This window comes from Pygocentrus nattereri, chromosome 18 (genome assembly GCF_015220715.1).
Source record: "Pygocentrus nattereri isolate fPygNat1 chromosome 18, fPygNat1.pri, whole genome shotgun sequence".
NCBI lineage: Eukaryota > Metazoa > Chordata > Actinopteri > Characiformes > Serrasalmidae > Pygocentrus > Pygocentrus nattereri.
Window position 1 is genome coordinate 19,908,532 of NC_051228.1, and position 19,740 is coordinate 19,928,271.

The following is a 19,740-nucleotide window of genomic DNA, read 5'->3' on the forward strand; positions in this document are numbered from 1 at the left end:
GGTGATCTATTTGGGACCTTGAAGTCACATCGACTGTTCCTTCACAACAACCCTACATTTAATCTCAAAATGAAAGCTATGACTGAACTTTTGTGTACATGGAGACAAATTACAACAAATTATTCTAGTGTTTCCTGACAGGGATGCGAGAAAAACAGCTATAGCTGAGCTAAAGCTTAAAGCAGAGCAAAGTAAGTCTGTGTTTTCGTTCATATAGTTTTTAAGCCCATATTAGGACATTAGCTCATACAGAGACAAATTTACAGCCAAGATGGTGAAACTTTACTTCAGTAAAATGGATGGTGGTGATTTTTGTTGAAACTTAATCATTTAATAACTTATCACTTGGGTTGCCGACCCCTGGCCTAGACACATGCAAATTATACAGTCCCTCCACATTTGATGCCTGGATGACGCCGTTTTCTCGACAACACATTTTTCATGATGAAAAGAACACCACAATGAACAGAATGAATAAAGAACAAAGAATGATAAAAAGCCATGGAGAAGTTAGAAATGTGTGTACATCTCCATGTAGCTGTAATATTTGTAGAGATGCAGGTCTGTAGAGGATGCATTCATGCGTTCTCTTAGAAATCAAAGTACAAAATTTCACCCAAACTTTTACATACAACTGAGTTTATTGATTTTCAAATCATATCAGATTAAACAGACAATGATTCACATAAATCACCACCCTAATAAATCTCTCCACAGTAAAGGGAAAGGCAAAGAAAGCAAAGTGCAGCAGGTCTATTTTACTCTTTCAGGGCTGCCTATTTGATTTGAAAATATTTTCAACGGTGTAGGGCAAAACTTCTAGAATTGGTCCAAAATAAGACAAGATGTATATCTACAATATAAAGTGCTAGCAAAATGTAAATATTGCAGTGCTTTCTCAGCAGCTAAACCTCTTCGCTTCAGTAAACGTATTACAGAGCAGCATTTCTCAGAGCAGAAAAAGGGAAAAGAGATCATTAGCGCTGCTGCAGACAAGCCATTTTGAACATCACTGATTCACTCAGAACTTCCACAGAGCCACTGTTGTCCAGATATTTTGGATCACTCATACGTTAGTCCCAAAAATATTTAGCCAAGTGTAGCTGTCAGAAACTGACCACTGATTAAACATGGCTAGCCAGACATTTGCCAGTGTGGAGTGTTGTCGCAACGTGTGGCCACGAACCGCCTACCAGGAGACGCCATTAGTCTGTCATGAAATACTAGGGTTGATTGTTTTCACAATGACATCCAGTGGGAGCATCAGTGCATGTACCACCTTCTCTTATCTTGTTTTTAAGGGAAACTAGTTTTGCATTCTGCTAGTGCGTAGGTGCTTGATTTGTCTTTAGTTTTCCTGTAAGCACTGTCCAGTGTAGTCTGCCAGTGCTTACATTACTGTTACTGATATTGCTGACATCAGTGGGGTGTTGTAAAAGATACTTCAGACTTCACGCACTTCAGTAAAGAACAAATTCACAGCATGGTAGCAGATGGAAATAATCAAGAGAAGCATCAATGACTGCTGCCATTTCAACTGTGTATTCAAACAAGAGGACTACAGACTTTGTCAGCAACGGTGTGTTGACATCGAACCTGTTATAGCGGGACATGGAGGGGGAGGCTACAACTAACAAACTCGCAGAAAACAAATGCGCTGGCAAATGTGAAGATATCTTAAAAAGCTACCACGTGTTTCAAGGAAAACAACTTTTAAACACACTATGCTGTGAAACATTTTCAATCCAAAGAATGGTCTCAGTCCAGAAGTCTCTGGACTAAACTCGCTGTGTGGAAGTGCATACACACATGGGCATGAGGATAGCAACATAGAATATAGTCATACACACAAACTAATAGTTGTGGCCAGCTTAATGTGCAATAGACTTCTGAAGTCAATCATTCTGTAACTAGTGCGGTGTAATTCTTTAGGTATACTCGGAACTGAAAGATTCTCAAACTTCAGCGCCATGTGGTAAACAAGAAAGATTCCAAACCCCATGTTCGTTTTTCCACCAAACGTCACTGGATCCTTTAAAATACGAGGCTTGTTAAGGTGTTAAGGAGACAAAAGATGAACATTGCCACATTCACAATGATAGCTACCACTACTGATGTCACATGAAAGTCTACTTTTAACTTTCATAACTAAATGTAACACTTGTCTACAAACATCAGCTACTCCTACTTTACTCTGCTACTGCCGAAGAACCTTCACTATCACAGGATAAAACCTGCTGGTTTGTTTGGGTTATTTTTGTGCACTCGCTGTCTTATGATGTCAGTTCAGTGTGCAGCAATGTTCATTTGCACGTAGCGAAATTCATTTTTTAACTTGACAGCCTCGCAATTTAGAGGATCCAGTGACGTTCATTGGAGAAAATGAGTGTAGGGTAAAACGTATTGAGTTTCTGATAAAATGGCCCTTTCCTCTAGCACTTTAATGAAGAATTTGTTAGTAATCTGTTGAGTTGAATTGAGTGAGTTATATGAGCGCTGAACTCAGCAGTACTGTGGGACTCCAGGATTGGACTCCGCTCCCTCCTGCTCTATAGCTCTTCACGGAGGCGGGGGTGCAGGTCCTCCTGGTCAATTTTGTATGTCTGGTCGTGCCAGTGGTGGTAGGCGAGCAGTGCCATGTTGCGTGCTGCAACAACACTCAATTCCATGCAGCTGGCAGCCCATTCGATAGCACTGAGATAGTATAAACGGTCATGGAGGACGAACGGTGGCATGGGGTGTGGTGAGGAGCTGTATGAGGGGTAAGCCAGCCAGCGCTTCTCCCACACCCCCTCCCATGACACGAAAATCTCCCGCAACTGTTCCTCAGACAGCGGCTCCTGGGAAAAAAACTTCCACACTTTGCTCTCGTTGACTGGGGACCGATGATAACCTGGGGGAAGTTGGGTTGGGTCCACCGAGGACAGGCTATTAAAAGCCAGCGCCTCATTATCTGTGGTAAAAATGTCAGAGACATCAAAGTCGGCTGGTTTCTGATCGATCCCCAGATATGATGTGTTGACCTGACCCAGGACCAGCGTGGTCACAAGGTGGTGGTAGTGGCCAGGAAAGGGAGATGGGATTGGAGGTGAGAAGCCAGAGAAGCTGATGTCAGAGAGGCCTTCATGAAGGGGTGTGGCCACAATCACAATGTCATAAATGGAGTGGGCAGGGCCAGAATCACCAACGTAGTTCACCTCGTAAAAGCTTGATTCAGTGCCTGATCAGTGGAGAGAGAGCGCGGTTATAAAGAGACTGAAATTCAAGAAATCAGTGTAATGTACCTTAGTAAGTCAGTGGCTTAGCTATGGCAACATGAACAACACAAGCTACCAGTGGCTTATTTTTCAGGGGTTTTTTCCCCCCACTTTTTTCATCAATTTTATGTGGAGGCCTTAATAGGAAGCAGTCATGCCATTAGAGATCAATTGATAATCATGCCTCCAAGTAAACAACAAAAATGAAAGTCATGACATTCTATAGTCTTTTCCAGTCTGCCCCAGCTCCTCTTCACTGCACAAGTTAGGATAACACTGTTTGCAGCCTTCAACATAACAGATGCTATACGCAGTCATTACTTTCCAGGAGAGATTTTCTTCCATCATATAAAATACTTATTACTGAAAAAATTGTGTCATGTAACATCTGAAATGACTTGTTTGTCATGTCAGTGTAATGTAGCAGGGTTCATGTAAAGAGTTGCCTGGGTTAATGCACTCCTAATTTGATAGCTGATGTATCTAGATGATTAGACTTTCAGGTGCAGGTGAACTCCAGGCTCTTGGCTGTAACAAATGTTGATCAGCCATAGCCTGAACGCACTTGGATGTTTCGCACGGCCAATACCAATTTTTGATTTACCGCTTTCTGATGGCTTCATCTTCAGAGAAATATCCGTAACCCGGGCCTGGATAAGTTCAGCCTTGGTGTGGGACAGAAGCTCAGAGCAAACCCGCTTATTTCCTCCATCCACTGCCCATTGGCCAGAGTCAGCACAGGCCAGGGATACAGCACCTGCAGAGAGACAGTCAGCACTTTTTTTTTTTTTTTTTTTTTTTTTTTAAATACCCCCCCATTGAATATGTATAACCACATTTCCAAATAAGTTGGGACACTGCAAAACAAACAAAACGCAAATGTGCAAGTCATTTAAACCCTATATGTAATTGAAAATAGTACAAAGATGACTGATCAAATGTTGAAACTGAGAAACGTTTTTGAAAAAATATGCCCATTTTGAATTTCATGAAGCTGGTAAGGGGACATGTTTACCACTGTGCTGCATCACCTCTTTTACCAACACACTAAGCAATTGCGAACTGAGGAGACACTGCTGCAGTTCTGAAAGTGAAATGTTTTCCCTTTTTTGGTTAACATGGGAATTTAGCTGCTCATTAGTTCAGGGTCCCCTTTGTCTTATTTCTCATTTTATAACGTGCCAAACGTGGTTAGCGGGTGGTAGGTCTGGACTGCAGGCAGGATGCTTAATACAGAGCCATGCTGCTGTAATACATGCAGAACGTGGTTTTACATTGTCTTGCTGAAATAAGCAAGGCCTTCCCTAAAAAGGACATTGTCTAGTTGGCGGCATATGTTGCCAAAACCTGGATATATAGTTTAGCATTAATAGTGCCTTCACAGATGTGCATGTCACCCATGCCATGCACACTAACGCACCCCTATACAATCATGAATATTGACTTTTGAACTGTGCACTGATAAGCTGGTCTTTAGTCCGGAGGACAATGTCTAGGATTTCCAAAAAGAAATTCAAATGTTTTGTCAGACCACAGGACACATTTCCCACTTCCCCTCAGTTCATTTTAAATGAGCTTGGCCCCAGAGAAGGTGTCAGAATTCCTAGATCCTGTTTATATATGCTTTCTTTGTGTTTGAGTTTTAATTTGCATTTGTGGATGCAGCACAACTTCATAGACAGTTTTTCCAGAAGTGTTTGAGCCCATGCAGTGATCTACACTACAGAATCATGTCTTATTGAATGCAGTGCTGCCTGAGGATCCAAACATCATGGCCAGCAAATACTGGTTAGGTCCCTCGCATACAGAGTTTTACACAGATTCTCTGAACATTTTAATGTTAGTATGTACTATAGATTAAAAGCATCATTGTTATTTTATGTTGAGAAAAAAACAAACAAAAAACATTCTTGAATTGTTGCACCATTTGCTCATGCAGTCTTTCACAGAGTGGAGAACCTCTCCATTTTTATTTCTGAAAGACAGTCTCTCTGGGATGCTTTTTTACACCCAATCATGTTATTGACCTGTATTAACCACCAGGTGTCATTTTTAAGCATTACACAACTTTACCAGACCTTTTGTTGCCCCATCCCAACTTTTTTAGAACGCGTTACTGGCCTCAAATAACTTCAAGATTTGATATGTTGTCTTGGAAGCATTTTCAATAAAATACAAGGTTTAAATAATTTGCATTTCATTGCATTTTTATGTACATTTTTCACAGCATCCCAACTTTTTTGTAAATGAGGTTGTACACTTAAGATTATAAATATGCATATAGCCGTTTGTAAGAAATTTGACTACACTGTTTTTGGTTCATCATCAACTGGCTTAAGGCAGGTTTCCCAGAGCTTCATTAAGCTCAAGCCTAGACTAAAAGGCTTTCAAAGGATAATTACCATTATGATTTAATTTAAGTTTATGCTTAAACCATGTCCAGGCTATTAAGCAGTAAGATGCTGTATGCACAGTTCCACCCTGAAGATGAAGCATCCTTAATAATTAAGAGTCATGCGATAAACTTAGGCAAATCGCTAAAGCTGTCTGTAAGCAAAAGGACTTACTTGAACATGCATATCCATTCTAAATAATACAAATTTTATAAAATAGAATAATCATATCATTCTGCAATATTTCAGATATTGTATGTGTTTTACATGCTTTTTTTTAAACCGTGTTGATCGTTTCTTTAGAGAGAGAGAGAAAAGAAAAAAAAAAAAAAAAAAAAAAAAAAAAACACATTGTGTTCACTTTCAACTTGAGAGAAAAGAATTGTCCATTTTCTCCACTAGACTTACTGTATAGAAGCACTTTGTAGTTCTACGATTAAACCCCTCATTGTCACTGCAGGACTGAGAATAGTCCACCAACCAAAAACATCCAGCTAACAATGTCCTGTGGGCAACATCCTGTGACTACTGATGAAGGACTAGAGGACAACAAACTGTGCAGCAGTGGATAAGCCATCATGCATTTTAAAAACACCAGCAGTACTGCCGTGTCTGATCCACACGCACCAGCACAACACCCCAACCACGTTAGCATCACTACAGTGCTGTGAACGATCCACCACCCAAATAATGCCTGCTCTGTGGTGGTCCTGACCACTGAAGAACAGGTTAGCAAAGTATGCAGAGAAAAAGACGGACTACAGTCTGTATTTGCAGAACTGCAAAGTGCTGTTAAAGGTCCTGTTCTTAAGGACCTTTATGCTGTTCTGGACTACTGGCTACAGAAAATTTTGGCTAATGTATAAATTATCTGAAAATGTGCTAAAATAATCTAATTGAATTGTGGGAAATTTTACATTTCATGATGCATCTAGTCATTTCCTGTCATGCCATGGAACTTGCCCACAAGAGCGGTGAGGTCAGCAGTCTGGCCAAAAGCAAAGCGTGAGAGCGGAGTCACAACATTGTCGATGAAGACCTGAGAGAAGCCATCAGCCAGCATGACCTCCTCCAGCGTCTGATTGAGCAGCGTCAGGAAGCCATCTCCTCCTAAGCCATGCAGGAGCTGCTCCATGCTGGAGAAGGAGTAACCAGACTGCTGGTACTGATAAATCCTGTCAAGGAGAGTAGAAGACCCAGTTTATTCAATGGGTAAAAGGTGGGCACCTCAAACGGTCAATGTGATTTGTGGTGTTTAGTGTAAAAGGATGGAGCCTTCAAAACTTTTGTGAAATAAATGAGAAGGGTTATCAACTTGAATTTTCTTTGGATTGTGACTCAATGACAGAATAGCAATGTGGCTCCTAAATGAAGCAAATCTATTTGCATTTGAACTTATGTAACTGATGACCGGAACTGAACTGCTGGTACACTCACCTCATGAACTTACTCAGAATGCCCTCCACCCACTTTTGCAATCGACTGGACTTTAAGCCTTCATCGAAGGTCAGCTTCTTCCCATCAAATATGGCAATCTTAGTAGGAACATCATGGGTGGATAAGCCTGATTAAAAGGGCAAGAATCTTAATATTTATTAATATTTGAAATATTTCACAAATCAACTGTCAGTGCTATTCTGGAGTGACTAATCATGCTTCTCCATTTTGCAATCCAATGGACAAGTCTGGGTTTGGCAGTTGCCAGGAGAATGATACTTGTCGGACTGCATTGTGCCATGTACAAAGTTTGATGAAGGGAGGATTATGGTGTGGGGTTGTTTTTCCAGGAGTTGGGCTCAGCCCCTTAGTTCCAGTAAAAGGAATACTTCAGCAGACCAAGAGTTTTTTTTTTTTTTTGGACAGTTTCATTTTGTGAGAACAGTTTGGGAATGGCCCCTTCCTGTTCCAACACTACTGCACACCAGTGCACAAAGCAAGGTCCATAGAAACATGAACAAACAAGTTTGGTGTGGAAGAACACTACTGTCCTGCCCTCAACCTGATAGAACACCCTCGGGATGAATTAGAGCGGAGACTGTGAGCCAGGCCTTCTCATCCAACATCAGTGTCTGACCTCACAAATACACTTCTGAAAGAATGGTCAAAAGTTCCCATAAACACACTCCTAAACCTTGTGGAAAGCCTTCCCAGAAGAGCTGAAGCTGTTATAGCTGCAAAGGGTGGGCTGACATCTCAAACCCTATGGATTAAGAATGGGATGTCACTCAATTTCATATGCATGTGAAGGCACATGAGTGAATACTTTTGGAAATATAGTGCATCTCTCCGTCCACAGGATATAAATGAAAACAGGACTCATTAATCAGGTAACCCTGCTCCAAAGTCCAGTTTCAACACTCATGCCCAAGCACTTCCACAGGTAAGTGATGCCCACAACGTGTAAATAGCAGATACAGAACTCTGTAGATCAGGTGACGTCCTTTTATTGGTTTAAAGTCCAGTTCCACCACTAAGTGCTAAAATTGAGCATGACTCCCTTGGCCACTCTAAGGAATACAATTACTTCATCCTGTTCTGGATGAGCCACCTATCCATGCTGAAAGATTTACCCAGTTAGCTAAATAAAACATTGTTCTGGTAACATGTGGCTTGCAAAACGAACTCTACTGTTAAACTATACATGACTAAAATAGCTTATAAAAAAAAAAAAAAAAATCAGAAGAGAAAAAAAATAAAAACCCCACACACAAACACCACCACACCTATGAACACCAAAATAGCCATTAGTGATTTTTTTTTTTTTTCCACTAGATGATTCCTCTGGGTGGGAAATGCCCACTTTAGCCCACCTGTAGACATGCTGCTGAACCCAACTCCCTGTCACTAGGTACTCACCACTGCTAACCTGGAATGCTCCACAGGCCTTGCCATGTCAGAGATGTGCATCAGATAACACTGACTTGCTAAATTATTAGAAGATAAGCAACTTTGTTAATCTGGGTCGAGGAAGAGACAATGCAACATGAAATAGAAACAGCAATTTGAAGCATCTTCATTGTCTCCCATTACAGTATTGTGTTTGTGCTGGTTTTTAAATTTCTCTATCGCCTTGCCCCCTCCTACCTTGGTAGTCTGCTTCAGTCATACTTTCCAGCATGCACTCTTCACTCCTCTAAGGCTTCCTCCCTCTGCACTGTGTACTTTTTAGTGCTTTGGGCTTTGAGTGTCACCTCTGAGTTGCATGCTTGTTTGACCCTGGGAAAAAACCAGGCTCCCTCACTCGGTATTACATTTCCCTATATAAATACTTCTGAAGCACAAAAATAATGTGAATGTGCAAAACATGCTACATTGCCTAGTTCGTCCGAGTGGATCATCTTCACCTTCATGCTCACTGTGACATTGTCCAAATATTTCTGGATCTGACTAAACTGTGCTGCCTATGGATCACGTGTTTGTGAAAAACTCACCTAGTCTGTCCACAAAGTGCTTCATATGCAAATTAAGTGGGTGTATAATTGACCCTCCGGTTTCATAATCATGTCCCCTGATGTTCTCGGTAGCAAGGCGCCCACCGACAGGTCCTGCTTCAAACACATCAATCTTGACGGACGGTCCGAATTCTTGCCTGAGAAAATATGCTGCTCCCGTTCCTCCGATTCCTCCTCCAATAACGGCTAAAAAAAAGTCAAAGAAAAGCTAAATTTGTTATTTCCGTTACACCAAAACCTCATTTTTATACGCATAATAAAACCATCAGCTGCTCTTTACATTGTGTAAAGATGTTCTGATGAATCGACCAACAGCATAACAATAACATCTTTGGCCCGTTAATGTTTTTCCTTCTCCTGCATTTAGAGGTTTGGAGTCATTTTTCATTTTAATAAATTTACACAAATTTTATTTATATATCTATACACACAGTGGGGAAGTATTTAGTCAGCCACTGATTGTGCAAGCTCTCCTACTTAGAAAGATGAGAGGTCTGTAATTTATCATGGGTACACTTCAACTATGAGAGACAATATGAGAAAAAAAGTCCAGGAAATCACATTGTAGGATTTGTAAAGAATTTATTTGTAAATTATGGTGGAAAATAAGTATTTGGTCACCCACAAACAAGCAAGATTTCTGGCTCTCACAGACCTGTAACTTCTTTAAGAAGCTCTTCTGTCCTCCACTCATTACCTGTATTAATGGCACCCGTTTGACCTCGTTATCTGTATAAAAGACACCTGTCCACAGCTTCAAACAGTCAGACTCCAAACTTAACCATGGTCAAGACCAAAGAGCTGTTGAAGGACACCAGGAAGAAAATTGCAGACCTGCACCAGGCTGGGAAGAGTGAATCTACAAAAGGCAAGCAGGTTGGTGTGAATAAATCAACTGTGGGAGCAACTGTAAGAAAATGGAAGCCATACAAGACCACTGATAATCTCCCTCGATCTGGGGCCCCACGCAAGATCTCATCCCGTGGGGTCAAAATGATCATGAGAACGGTGAACAAAAATCCCAGAACTACACAGAGGGACCTGATGAATGACCTGCAGAGAGCTGGGACCAAAGTAACAAAGGCTACCCTCAGTAACGCACTACGCCAAGAGGGACTCAAATCCTGCAGTGCCAGGCGTGTCCCCCTGCTTAAGCCAGTACATGTCCAGGCCCGTCTGAAGTTTGCCAGAGAGCATATGGATGATCCAGAAGAGGATTGGGAGAATATCATGTGGTCAGATGAAATCAAAATAGAACTTTCATAAAAACTCAACTCATCATTTTTGGAGGAAGAAGAATGCTGAGTTGCATCCCAAGAACACCATACCTACTGTGAAGCACGGAGGTGGAAACATCAGGCTTTGTTTTTCTCCAAAGGGGACAGGAAGACTGATCTGTGTTACGTGAAGAACGAACGGGGCCCTGTATCATGAGATGTGAAGTCAGAACTTCCTTCCATCAGTGAGAGCAATGAAGATGGAACGTGGCTGGGTCTTCCAGCATGACAAGGATCCCAAACACACTGCTTGGGCAATGAAGGAGTGGCTCCGTAAAAACATTTCAGGGTCCTGGAGTGGCCTAGCCAGTCTCCAGACCTCAACCCCATAGAAAATTTGTGGAGGGAGTTGAAAGTCCGTGTTGCCCAGCGACAGCCCCAAAACATCACTGCTCTAGGAGATCTGCAGGAGGAATGGGCCAAAATACCAGCTACAGTGTACTTAGACTTACAGGAAACGTTTGACCTCTGTCATTGCCAACAAAGATTGTTACAAAGTATTGAGTTGAACTTATTGACCAAGTACTTATCTTCCACCATAATTTACAAATAAATTCTTTAAAAATCCTACAATGTGATTTCCTGGATTTTTTTTTTCCCCTCATATTGTCTCTCATAGTTGAAGTGTACTCATGATGAAATTAGTCTCATCTTTCCAAGTAGGAGAAATTGCACAATCGGTGGCTGACTAAATACTTTTTTGCCCCGCTGTGTATGTGTGTATATACAACCCCTGGCAAAAAGTATGGAATCACCAGTCTGGGATGAGCCCTCAGACATTTTATTCTGTAGAACAAACTCAGATCAAAAACATGCAATAATAAGGTCATTTCAAAGTGTAACTTGCTGGCTTTCAGAAACACTAAAAGAAATTAAAAAAAAAAAAACATTGTGGAAACAAAGTAAATGTTACTTTTATTGAGCAAGCACGGGGAAAAAAATATGGAATCACTCAATTCTGAGGAAAAAAATATGGAACCATGAAAAACAGATAAACAAAAGAACATTTAAAATACATCACTAGTATTTAGTTGCACCACCTTTGGCTTTTATAACGGCTTGCAATCTCTGAGGCATGGACTTGAGTGACAAACAGTATTCTTCATCAGTAGTTGCCAGATCAGCTTTGCAGGTCGGAGCCTTCTTGTGGACCATTTTTTTCAATTTCCACCACAGGTTTTCAATTGGGTTGAGATCTGGACTATTTGCAGGCCATGACATCGACTGAATGTGTCGTTCTCCAAGGAATGCCTTCACTGTTTTTGCCCTATGGCACGATGCATTGTCATCTTGGAAAATTATTTCATGATCATCTCCAAACATCTGTTCAATTGAAGGGATGAGAAAACTGTCCAAAACATCAATGTAAACTTGTGCATTGATAGAAGAATTAACCACAGTCATCTCCCCAGTGCCTTTGCCTGACATGCAGCCCCATTTCATCAAGGACTGTGGAAATTTGGTTGTTGAGGCAGTCCTCTTCATAAATCTCACTGGAATGGCACCAAACAAAAGTTCCAGCATCATCACCTTGTCCAATGCAGATTCTTGACTCATCACTGAAGATAACTTTCATCCAGTCATCCACAGTCCATGATTGCCTCTCCTTAGCCCATTGCAGTCTTGTTCTTTTCTGTTTAGGTGTCAATGATGGTTTTCTTTTAGCTTTTCTGTATTGAAATCCCATTTCCTTTAGGTGATTTCTTACGGTTTGGTCACATACATTGGCTCCAGCTTCCTCCCATTTATGCTTCATCTGTTTTAGTTGTACTTTTTCGGTTTTCAAGACAAATGGCCTTAAGTTCTTTGTCTTGACACTTTGAGGTCTTTCTTGGTCTACCAGTACGCTTGGCTTTAACAACCATTCCATGCTGTTTGTATTTGGTCCATATCTTGGATACAGCTGACTGAACAGCCCACATCTTTAGCAACCATGCGTGAAGAGTTACCTTCAAGAAGTTTCACAATCCTCTCTTTTGTTTCAAGAGACATTTCTCTTGTTGGAGCCATGGTTCTTGCCACTCCACTTTGTCCAGCAGCCCTCCAAGGTGTCATGACTGCAGGTGTTTTTAACTGCAGACTAACGAGCAGATCTAATCTGAGGCAGGTGTCCATTTAGGGAAAGGAAATTGACGGTGTGTCCTTATTTTCTATCTCCAATTTGAGTGATTCCATATTTTTTTTCCCGTGCTTGCTCAATAAAAGTAACATTTACTTTGTTTCCACAATTTTTTTTTTCTGAAAGCCAACAAGTTGCACTATGGAATGACCTTATTATTGCATCATGTTTTTGATCTGAGTTTGTTCTACAGAATAAAATGTCTGAATGCTCATCCCAGACTGGTGATTCCATACTTTTTGCCAGGGGTTGTATATGGCAAAGATTTAAATACCACAAGTGAGATACTAGAAGGTATTATAAGAGGTTTCATTTTATATTAACTTATTACCAAAAGCTTTGGGTAATGATAAATAAAACATTTATTTACAGCAATTCTTTGACAAGTATCTGCATTGAGACGATCTGCACATTTTAAATACAAGGCAATCTGGATATTAATCTTAAGAACTTTCATCTCTGTGAACCGAGGAGCATCTAAATCATGCTTTACCGATTTTCTCAGGCTGCTCTTTCATCTTGGAGGAAGAGGCAATACCCCAATGCCTGACCTGACAAATCCCAAGGAGCAGAAGAACTCTGAGCAACAGATTTCTCAGAGACATTATGGACACTGTTCTCCAGAGGTACCGATATCCTAGAAAGAAACAAATTTAAGCAAATCACATTAAATATTTAAATTACAGGAAAATTACAGTCCAGTAAAACCTCTCCTGGGAATTACAACAGAACTTTGGCAGCAGTTCAGTACGTTCTGAATCAGTGCCGCCACTATATCACCCCTACACATCACTTTATACATTACCAGTATTAAGATGCACACCTACCTCGTACTCATGCTGCTGTTATTTGCACCTTACTATTTATTGTTTGTTACTTTTGGAAGTTAACTGGGACCTTGACTACACCATCTCATTCCACCCCATGTACCACATGTGATGCAAATGACAAAGCCTTATCTTCATGCTAAAGGTTATCTAGAATAATTTACAGCCTGAGATACACACATAAAAGATGAATTGGTAAAGGCAATGGTTCTATTTAGAACCATGAGTTCCATACAGAACCATCTGCGTTCTTTGTGTGTTCAAATTGTTCTTCAAACTGATGAATGTGCTGTATGACTATAGCATAAAAGGGTTAAAAACTTAACATAATACTTTTTGATGCTACACAGAAACTTTCAACACATTATCCATTAGTCAGAAGAACCACTTAAACTTTGTGTGTACAGTAGAAGTAAACATTTATTTATATCATTTATAAAAGTGCATATTCATATTTCTCTTCGAGAGCATTCTGACTTATGTTAAGCTAAATGCTTTAAGCCTGGTAGACCAACCGGGAATTCTGTTTGCAGCACAAAATGTTTTACTAGTATTTGGTCATGAATTAAAGATTTTTTTTTTTTTTTTTTTTTTTAATTCAGATTCTAAATTTTGATGGATAATTTCAGTGTATTTTGCTGCCCAGCAAGTGGACCTACTGAGCATGCACATTTCATCACCACTGCATTGTAACTTAGTATCTAACACTTTGCTGTGTTTTTAATGTTAATTCAATACAGACTCAAAGCCAGAAGTCTTATAGCTTCCATTGATTACCGCTGGTGACACCCTGTATTAATAAAAATAATGTAGCCACGACTTATGCATGGGAATGAGATGATTAAGTCGTGGCCACGACGTAGTAAAGCGTGGGAACGAGATCCTAACGCGTGGCCATGACTTAGCAAGCCGCGCTTTAGCGCGCGCTTTAGACGCCGTCAAAACCCTGACGAATTCTGACCCTCTTGGCTTGCCATATCACAACATCGGGTCTCTAAGCACTTCGGACGCCGAAATGAAGAGCAAGACCGTCCGCGGCGCTCACACCACGCTGAAGCAGTGCGTCTGAATCAGGCCGAAAGCGGAAAGTCACTGCCGCGCTGGTTTCATTCACAGTGGAGTATCTAGTGAATCTGCTCGTGCAAAACAGACGGTGTGGGTGTGTAAAAGGGAGAGAACCTCACCGTTTCCACAGCTCTGTAGTAAAGAGGGGCGCTGTGCTTTCAGCCTCTCAGTCACCCTGTTCAGTGCCACAACAGAGCCCCCGCGTCCTCGCCTGACCTTTATAACCGGCGCTGCGTCCTCACAGCTGGCTGTCATCATCGAGCTCTGCCTGCACCGTTAACAGCGGCGATGGAGGGTCGCCGGTTTTCAGCCTCTTTCAAAAATGGTTTCCTTATTCAGTCTGTATGAAAAAAGCTTTACAAATACATTTCGTGCACCTTTTTTAAACAGAGAAGCAACAATCTGTCCATTTCGTATGAACATAATACGAACTTACATTAAACTAATCACAGAGTAAACAAACAAACAAAGACACAAGGCGTTAATATTCAACGTACTAATGCAATGATGAGCACAGTTTAAGGGCAAAGCTGAATGTTTTGAAATGCTAACCGACTGCGAGAGTTTTTTAAATTCTTCGTATTCATTCATGTAGTATTAAGCCAAAATTATAATATTGTTCACTTTTAAAAATGTCGTAGAATTCACCACCGAAGACACCATATTTTAGCTAAGCATAAAAATCTTTCCAAAATCTTTTAGACAGCTTACACGGTTCAGAGTTTTGATGCGTTTGACAGCTGGCTCCACGCTGCCATCTACTGCCCAGTTTCTTACAATGTCTGTTTCCTGCTGATTGTCATATATTTTCATTGAATCTTATTCGCACAAATCAACCTAAATGTGTTAATTTGATCATTTGAACATGAAATAAATATACAACTGACAACCCCCGCTCATGTTTTCTATCTGTGTGCGTGTCACTCAGTCTAAGTTAGCAAAATTAATTTCATCCACTTGTGAGCCACATCCTTAGTTTTGTTCCGACCCATATTCTGTAAAAAGAGAAGAACATTTGCACGTGGCCCACACACTGTAAAATGAGTTTGAGTAACTCAACTGTAAAGTGTGTAAGGTTTGAGGCTCTGGCCCATACACTGTAAAGTGTGTAAGGTTAATGGCTCAGGCCCATACACTGTAAAGTGTGTAAGGTTAACGGCTCTGGCCCATACACTGTAAAGTGTATAAGGTTTGAGGCTCTGGCCCATACACTGTAAAGTGTGTAAGGTTAATGGCTCTGGCCCATACACTGTAAAGTGTGTAAGGTTAACGGCTCTGGCCCATACACTGTAAAGTGTATAAGGTTTGAGGCTCTGGCCCATACACTGTAAAGTGTGTAAGGTTAACGGCTCTGGCCCATACACTGTAAAGTGTATAAGGTTTGAGGCTCTGGCCCATACACTGTAAAGTGTGTAAGGTTTGAGGCTCTGGCCCATACACTGTAAAGTGTGTAAGTTTAACGGCTCTGGCCCATACACTGTAAAGTGTGTAAGGTTTGAGGCTCTGGCCCATACACTGTAAAGTGTGTAAGGTTTGAGGCTCTGGCCCATACACTGTAAAGTGTGTAAGGTTAACGGCTCTGGCCCATACACTGTAAAGTGTGTAAGGTTTGAGGCTCTGGCCCATACACTGTAAAGTGTGTAAGGTTAACGGCTCTGGCCCATACACTGTAAAGTGTGTAAGGTTAACGGCTCTGGCCCATACACTGTAAAGTGTGTAAGGTTAATGGCTCTGGCCCATACACTGTAAAGTGTGTAAGGTTAACGGCTCTGGCCCATACACTGTAAAGTGTGTAAGGTTTGAGGCTCTGGCCCATACACTGTAAAGTGTGTAAGGTTAATGGCTCTGGCCCATACACTGTAAAGTGTGTAAGGTTAATGGTTCTGGCCCATACACTGTAAAGTGTGTAAGGTTAATGGCTCTGGCCCATTGTGGAATTATTAGCCTTAGTATTGTTCATATTACTTTTTAAGATGTATTATGTCTTGCATTGAAAGCTTAATGGTCATATTGTACAATTCTAAGAGCTAAGAGTCAGCACATAAGGCTGTGTGCTGATTAACGGTGGAATACACAAGGACGTCAGATAACAGGAAATACCTCGAAGCTAATAGTAGTAGACCCTGGGATTAGCACACCACACATGTGGTTCATCTGGTCAGATAAGCAGAGCCATTGTCTGGAAAACGGGGGGAGTTGGTAAACACAGGGAATACCTTAAGCTGACCTTGCAGACGCACTCACGTCTCGAGCGCATCCTTAAACTTTTATGATGTGGATTAGTGAGATGGCCTAACACACACATTTGGAAGGAGCGGTCATGCGACTATAAAAAGGGAGTCAGATGAGAAGGGGTCAGAGCTTACTTGGGAGACACATGATGCATGTTCTCTGTTTGTAACCTCTCCAGAATTCTGTAATAAAACCGTTTGTTTCACTTCAGTCTGATCTACTCGTCTCATTCATTTTGCATCAACGAACACGCAGGACTGGTTTCGTCCACAATTTGATGACCCCGACGTGATGCAAAGGAGACCATTGGAAAAACAAGCTTGATCTTTCTCCTCCATTACTCATCACAGGCGCGCCATTTACTCAGGTTGGCAGAAACCTATTTAAATAAATTCTGCATATTGACAACTGCTAAATTATGGATGGATAAAAGAGGTTGGATCAGGTGATTAAATTTAAAGGACTGAATTGGAACAAACATAAGGTAAAAATATACTGAGTGATTAATAAGGTATTGGGTCTGTGGTTTTTTGCCGGGAATTGGTGAACCCCTCCCGTCATCTGACGAGTGAATGGGATAAGGACTGGGTTGAAAGTCCCTGGGATTGGCTCTCCCTAAAACAGGGTTGGAGTCCCTGAGGTTCAAGTCCTCTAAAGTACCAGGTTAGAGACCCTGAGGTTCAAGTCCTCTAAAAGTATCAGGTTGGAGTCCTTGAGGTTTGAGTCCTCTAAAGTACCGGGTTGGAGTCCCTGAGGGTGGTCCTCTAAAGTACCGGGTTGGAGTCCCTGAGGGTGGTCCTCTAAAGCGCCCATTCGTGATAAGTTTGAAGTTCCTCACATGCAGCAAACCTAACGGTGACAACTGAGCATTGTGAGTCGAGCAAGTAAAACTTCGAAGACGTCTTGGTGAGTACCAGTTTTTGATCAACATGGCTGAATACAGTAAAAGAGATTTAGAAAAGAATTGGATAATACAGTTGGAGTGGGGAATTGGCAATGGAAAACATTGGAGAGACAGATAATCATTTTGGCTAAAGCGGTTTATGACTTAGAGATAGACCCAAAAAAAGTGGAAAAAAGTGAAGGCAGAAACGGAGAAACTGTTGAGAAAATGGATGTGGGATAAAGAACTGTCTCCCCATGACCAGATTTCCTTGGGACAGGCGTTAAATGATTTTACAGCTAGAGCAATAAAGGAATTAGACGAGGCTAAGGCAGAACATGAAAAGGCAGGAATGTTTAAGAAGGGAAAAGCCAGGAAGAGGTTATCAGATGCAGAACAGGAAATAGCTAAGGTCAGAAGGTTGAAGTGCACATATAATGGCAACCTGGATAGAATGGTAAGTATCCCCAAGTATCCCACCCTCCTATGATAACCTAACGCCAGGCATTTTGACATGGACACCTGAGCTAGAGCAGGCGTTCATTGAACTAAAGCAGGAACTAGCACATGTGGCTGACCTTGCTAGACCAGACTACACCATGAAAGGAGACAGGTTATCTCAAACCCATAAAACACAAGGAAGAGTTCTTAGCACCAGAGAAAGCGATACAACTACCAAAACCGATTGCCATCATAAAGTGCAAGGGACATCAGAAAGGGGATTCATTGGTGGAAAGAGGTAATGAGGCAGCAGACAAGGCAGCAAAGGAAGCAGCAGGTTATAAAAGAACGAAGTTGGCAGATGGTGTTGAAGGAAGGTGAACCATGGGAACCAATTCCGACAGGAGAAAAGCTCAGGCAAGTACAGGACCAGGCTAGCCCAGAAGAAAAGACTATGTGGCTGGATAAAGGTGGTAGAAAGAGTGAATTAGTCTGGGAAGGTCCCAATGGACTTTGGTAAAAGCAGGGCTGGGAGAAGCTCACGTGTTGGCACAAGTAGGAAAGGTACAGATGAGGGAAAACTTGAAAGGATGGTGGCATCCATTTCTAACCGCTATGGTAGCCACACATGTAAAAGAATGTGTGTAATGTAATGTAAATAATGTGGCAAAAAACTTGCAAACCAGGGGTAGGAAAATTCCCTAAGCCCAATCGCCCAGGGGAACACATTCAGATAGATTATACAGATATGATTCAGACAGTCAGGAAGTACAGGTATCTGTTAATGCTCGTGGATGTATTTTTTGGATTGGGTGGAAGCGTTCCCCACTATGAGGAAAGATAGCAAATCAGTCTGTAAAATGTTGATCAATCACTGGATTCCCCAACACGTGTTTCCCAAAAGAATTCACTCAGATAATGGTACTCACTTAATAAGTAACGCCTTGGCATGGGTAGAACAAGTACTAGGCCTATAGCTTCTTAAATGTTAAGATATCTGTAGATTAGCCACTGTGTGAAAATTGGCTTTGAGAAATAGTCGGATTTGGCTTGATAAAATTTGGGGAACACCCCGGGCCCAGGGAATTTGGTAGATAAAGTTAATAAAGAAAAGTGAATGGTGGCAAAAGCATGCTATAGTAATGTATGAATGAGTCGACTTTAAGGAAAATGCTGAGCTCGTTCTGTGTGTGTTGTATAGTTTTTCGTTCTTAGAGAAAAAAAAGAAGAGAAAGGGGGGAGGTTTAGTGTTTGGAGATCGGGATGCGTCGAAGGGGTGCACACCTTCATGGATGGACGATAAAAAAGGACTGAGAGACTCTGAACAAGAAGGTCTACACCCAACATCATCAACACCACTTGGGAGTCGACCTGTGGAAGAGTTTCAGTCTGATACATTGATGTGTTTATATGTCTTTGCTTGAGTACGTTGGGACCTCAGATGTGTTTTCTTTTCTTTTCTTTTCACGAATTAGGGAAATGGGTTTTAGGTTTGTTATCGGGTCCGATAGGTCGACTAGCCCGCTAACGAACATTATTTTAATTTGTTTATTTTTGGGGTTCCATATGTATTAGCTTAAGTCACCTTCATACATATTGAATTTTTCTTTTAACGTTGGACTGGAGTTCCATAAAGGAGGTTGCTTGTGGCAGGAGAACCGTGAGAGAATTTTTCCTGTCCAAATTGTTTGATGGATATTTCAGGAAAGTTGGCTGCCTGACAGGTTTTTTCGCTCTCACACTCCAGACAATGTCCAGTTGTTAAGCAAATGTAATGTGTTATATGTGTAGTCG

At 41.3% G+C, this 19,740-nt stretch overlaps 1 protein-coding gene across 2 annotated transcripts; it reads right to left on the minus strand.

Moving 5' to 3' along the window:
• Positions 1–622: 622 nt before the first annotated feature.
• Positions 623–14,663, minus strand: LOC108435399 (prenylcysteine oxidase-like). Of its 2 annotated transcripts, XM_017711219.2 has the most exons (8): positions 14,510–14,663; positions 12,992–13,135; positions 9,082–9,288; positions 8,507–8,574; positions 7,088–7,185; positions 6,614–6,825; positions 3,862–4,014; positions 623–3,220 (listed from the first exon to the last, which is right to left on the minus strand). In XM_017711219.2, the coding sequence occupies exons 1-8, from the start codon at positions 14,646–14,648 to the stop codon at positions 2,550–2,552; spliced, it is 1,692 nt and encodes a 563-aa protein (XP_017566708.1). In that variant the 5' UTR covers positions 14,649–14,663; the 3' UTR covers positions 623–2,549. The 2 variants fall into 2 exon arrangements, with proteins under 2 accessions (XP_017566708.1, XP_017566709.1); XM_017711220.2 differs by lacking the exon at positions 8,507–8,574 and having other exon boundaries at positions 7,088–7,214.
• Between the last annotated feature and the right edge of the window lie 5,077 nt (positions 14,664–19,740).

What these genes read in the sequence shown, in the direction of transcription:
- LOC108435399 (XM_017711219.2), bottom strand. Translation starts at nt 14,648, where the DNA reads ATGATGACAGCCAGCTGTGAGGACGCAGCGCCGGTTATAAAGGTCAGG. An exon ending in ACTACAGAGCTGTGGAAACG is followed by an intron (nt 13,136 to 14,509) that starts GTGAGGTTCTCT and finishes GTTTCTTTCTAG; the next exon opens with GATATCGGTACCTCTGGAGA. An exon ending in TGACCTCACCGCTCTTGTGG is followed by an intron (nt 4,015 to 6,613) that starts GCAAGTTCCATG and finishes GTCTCTCTGCAG; the next exon opens with GTGCTGTATCCCTGGCCTGT.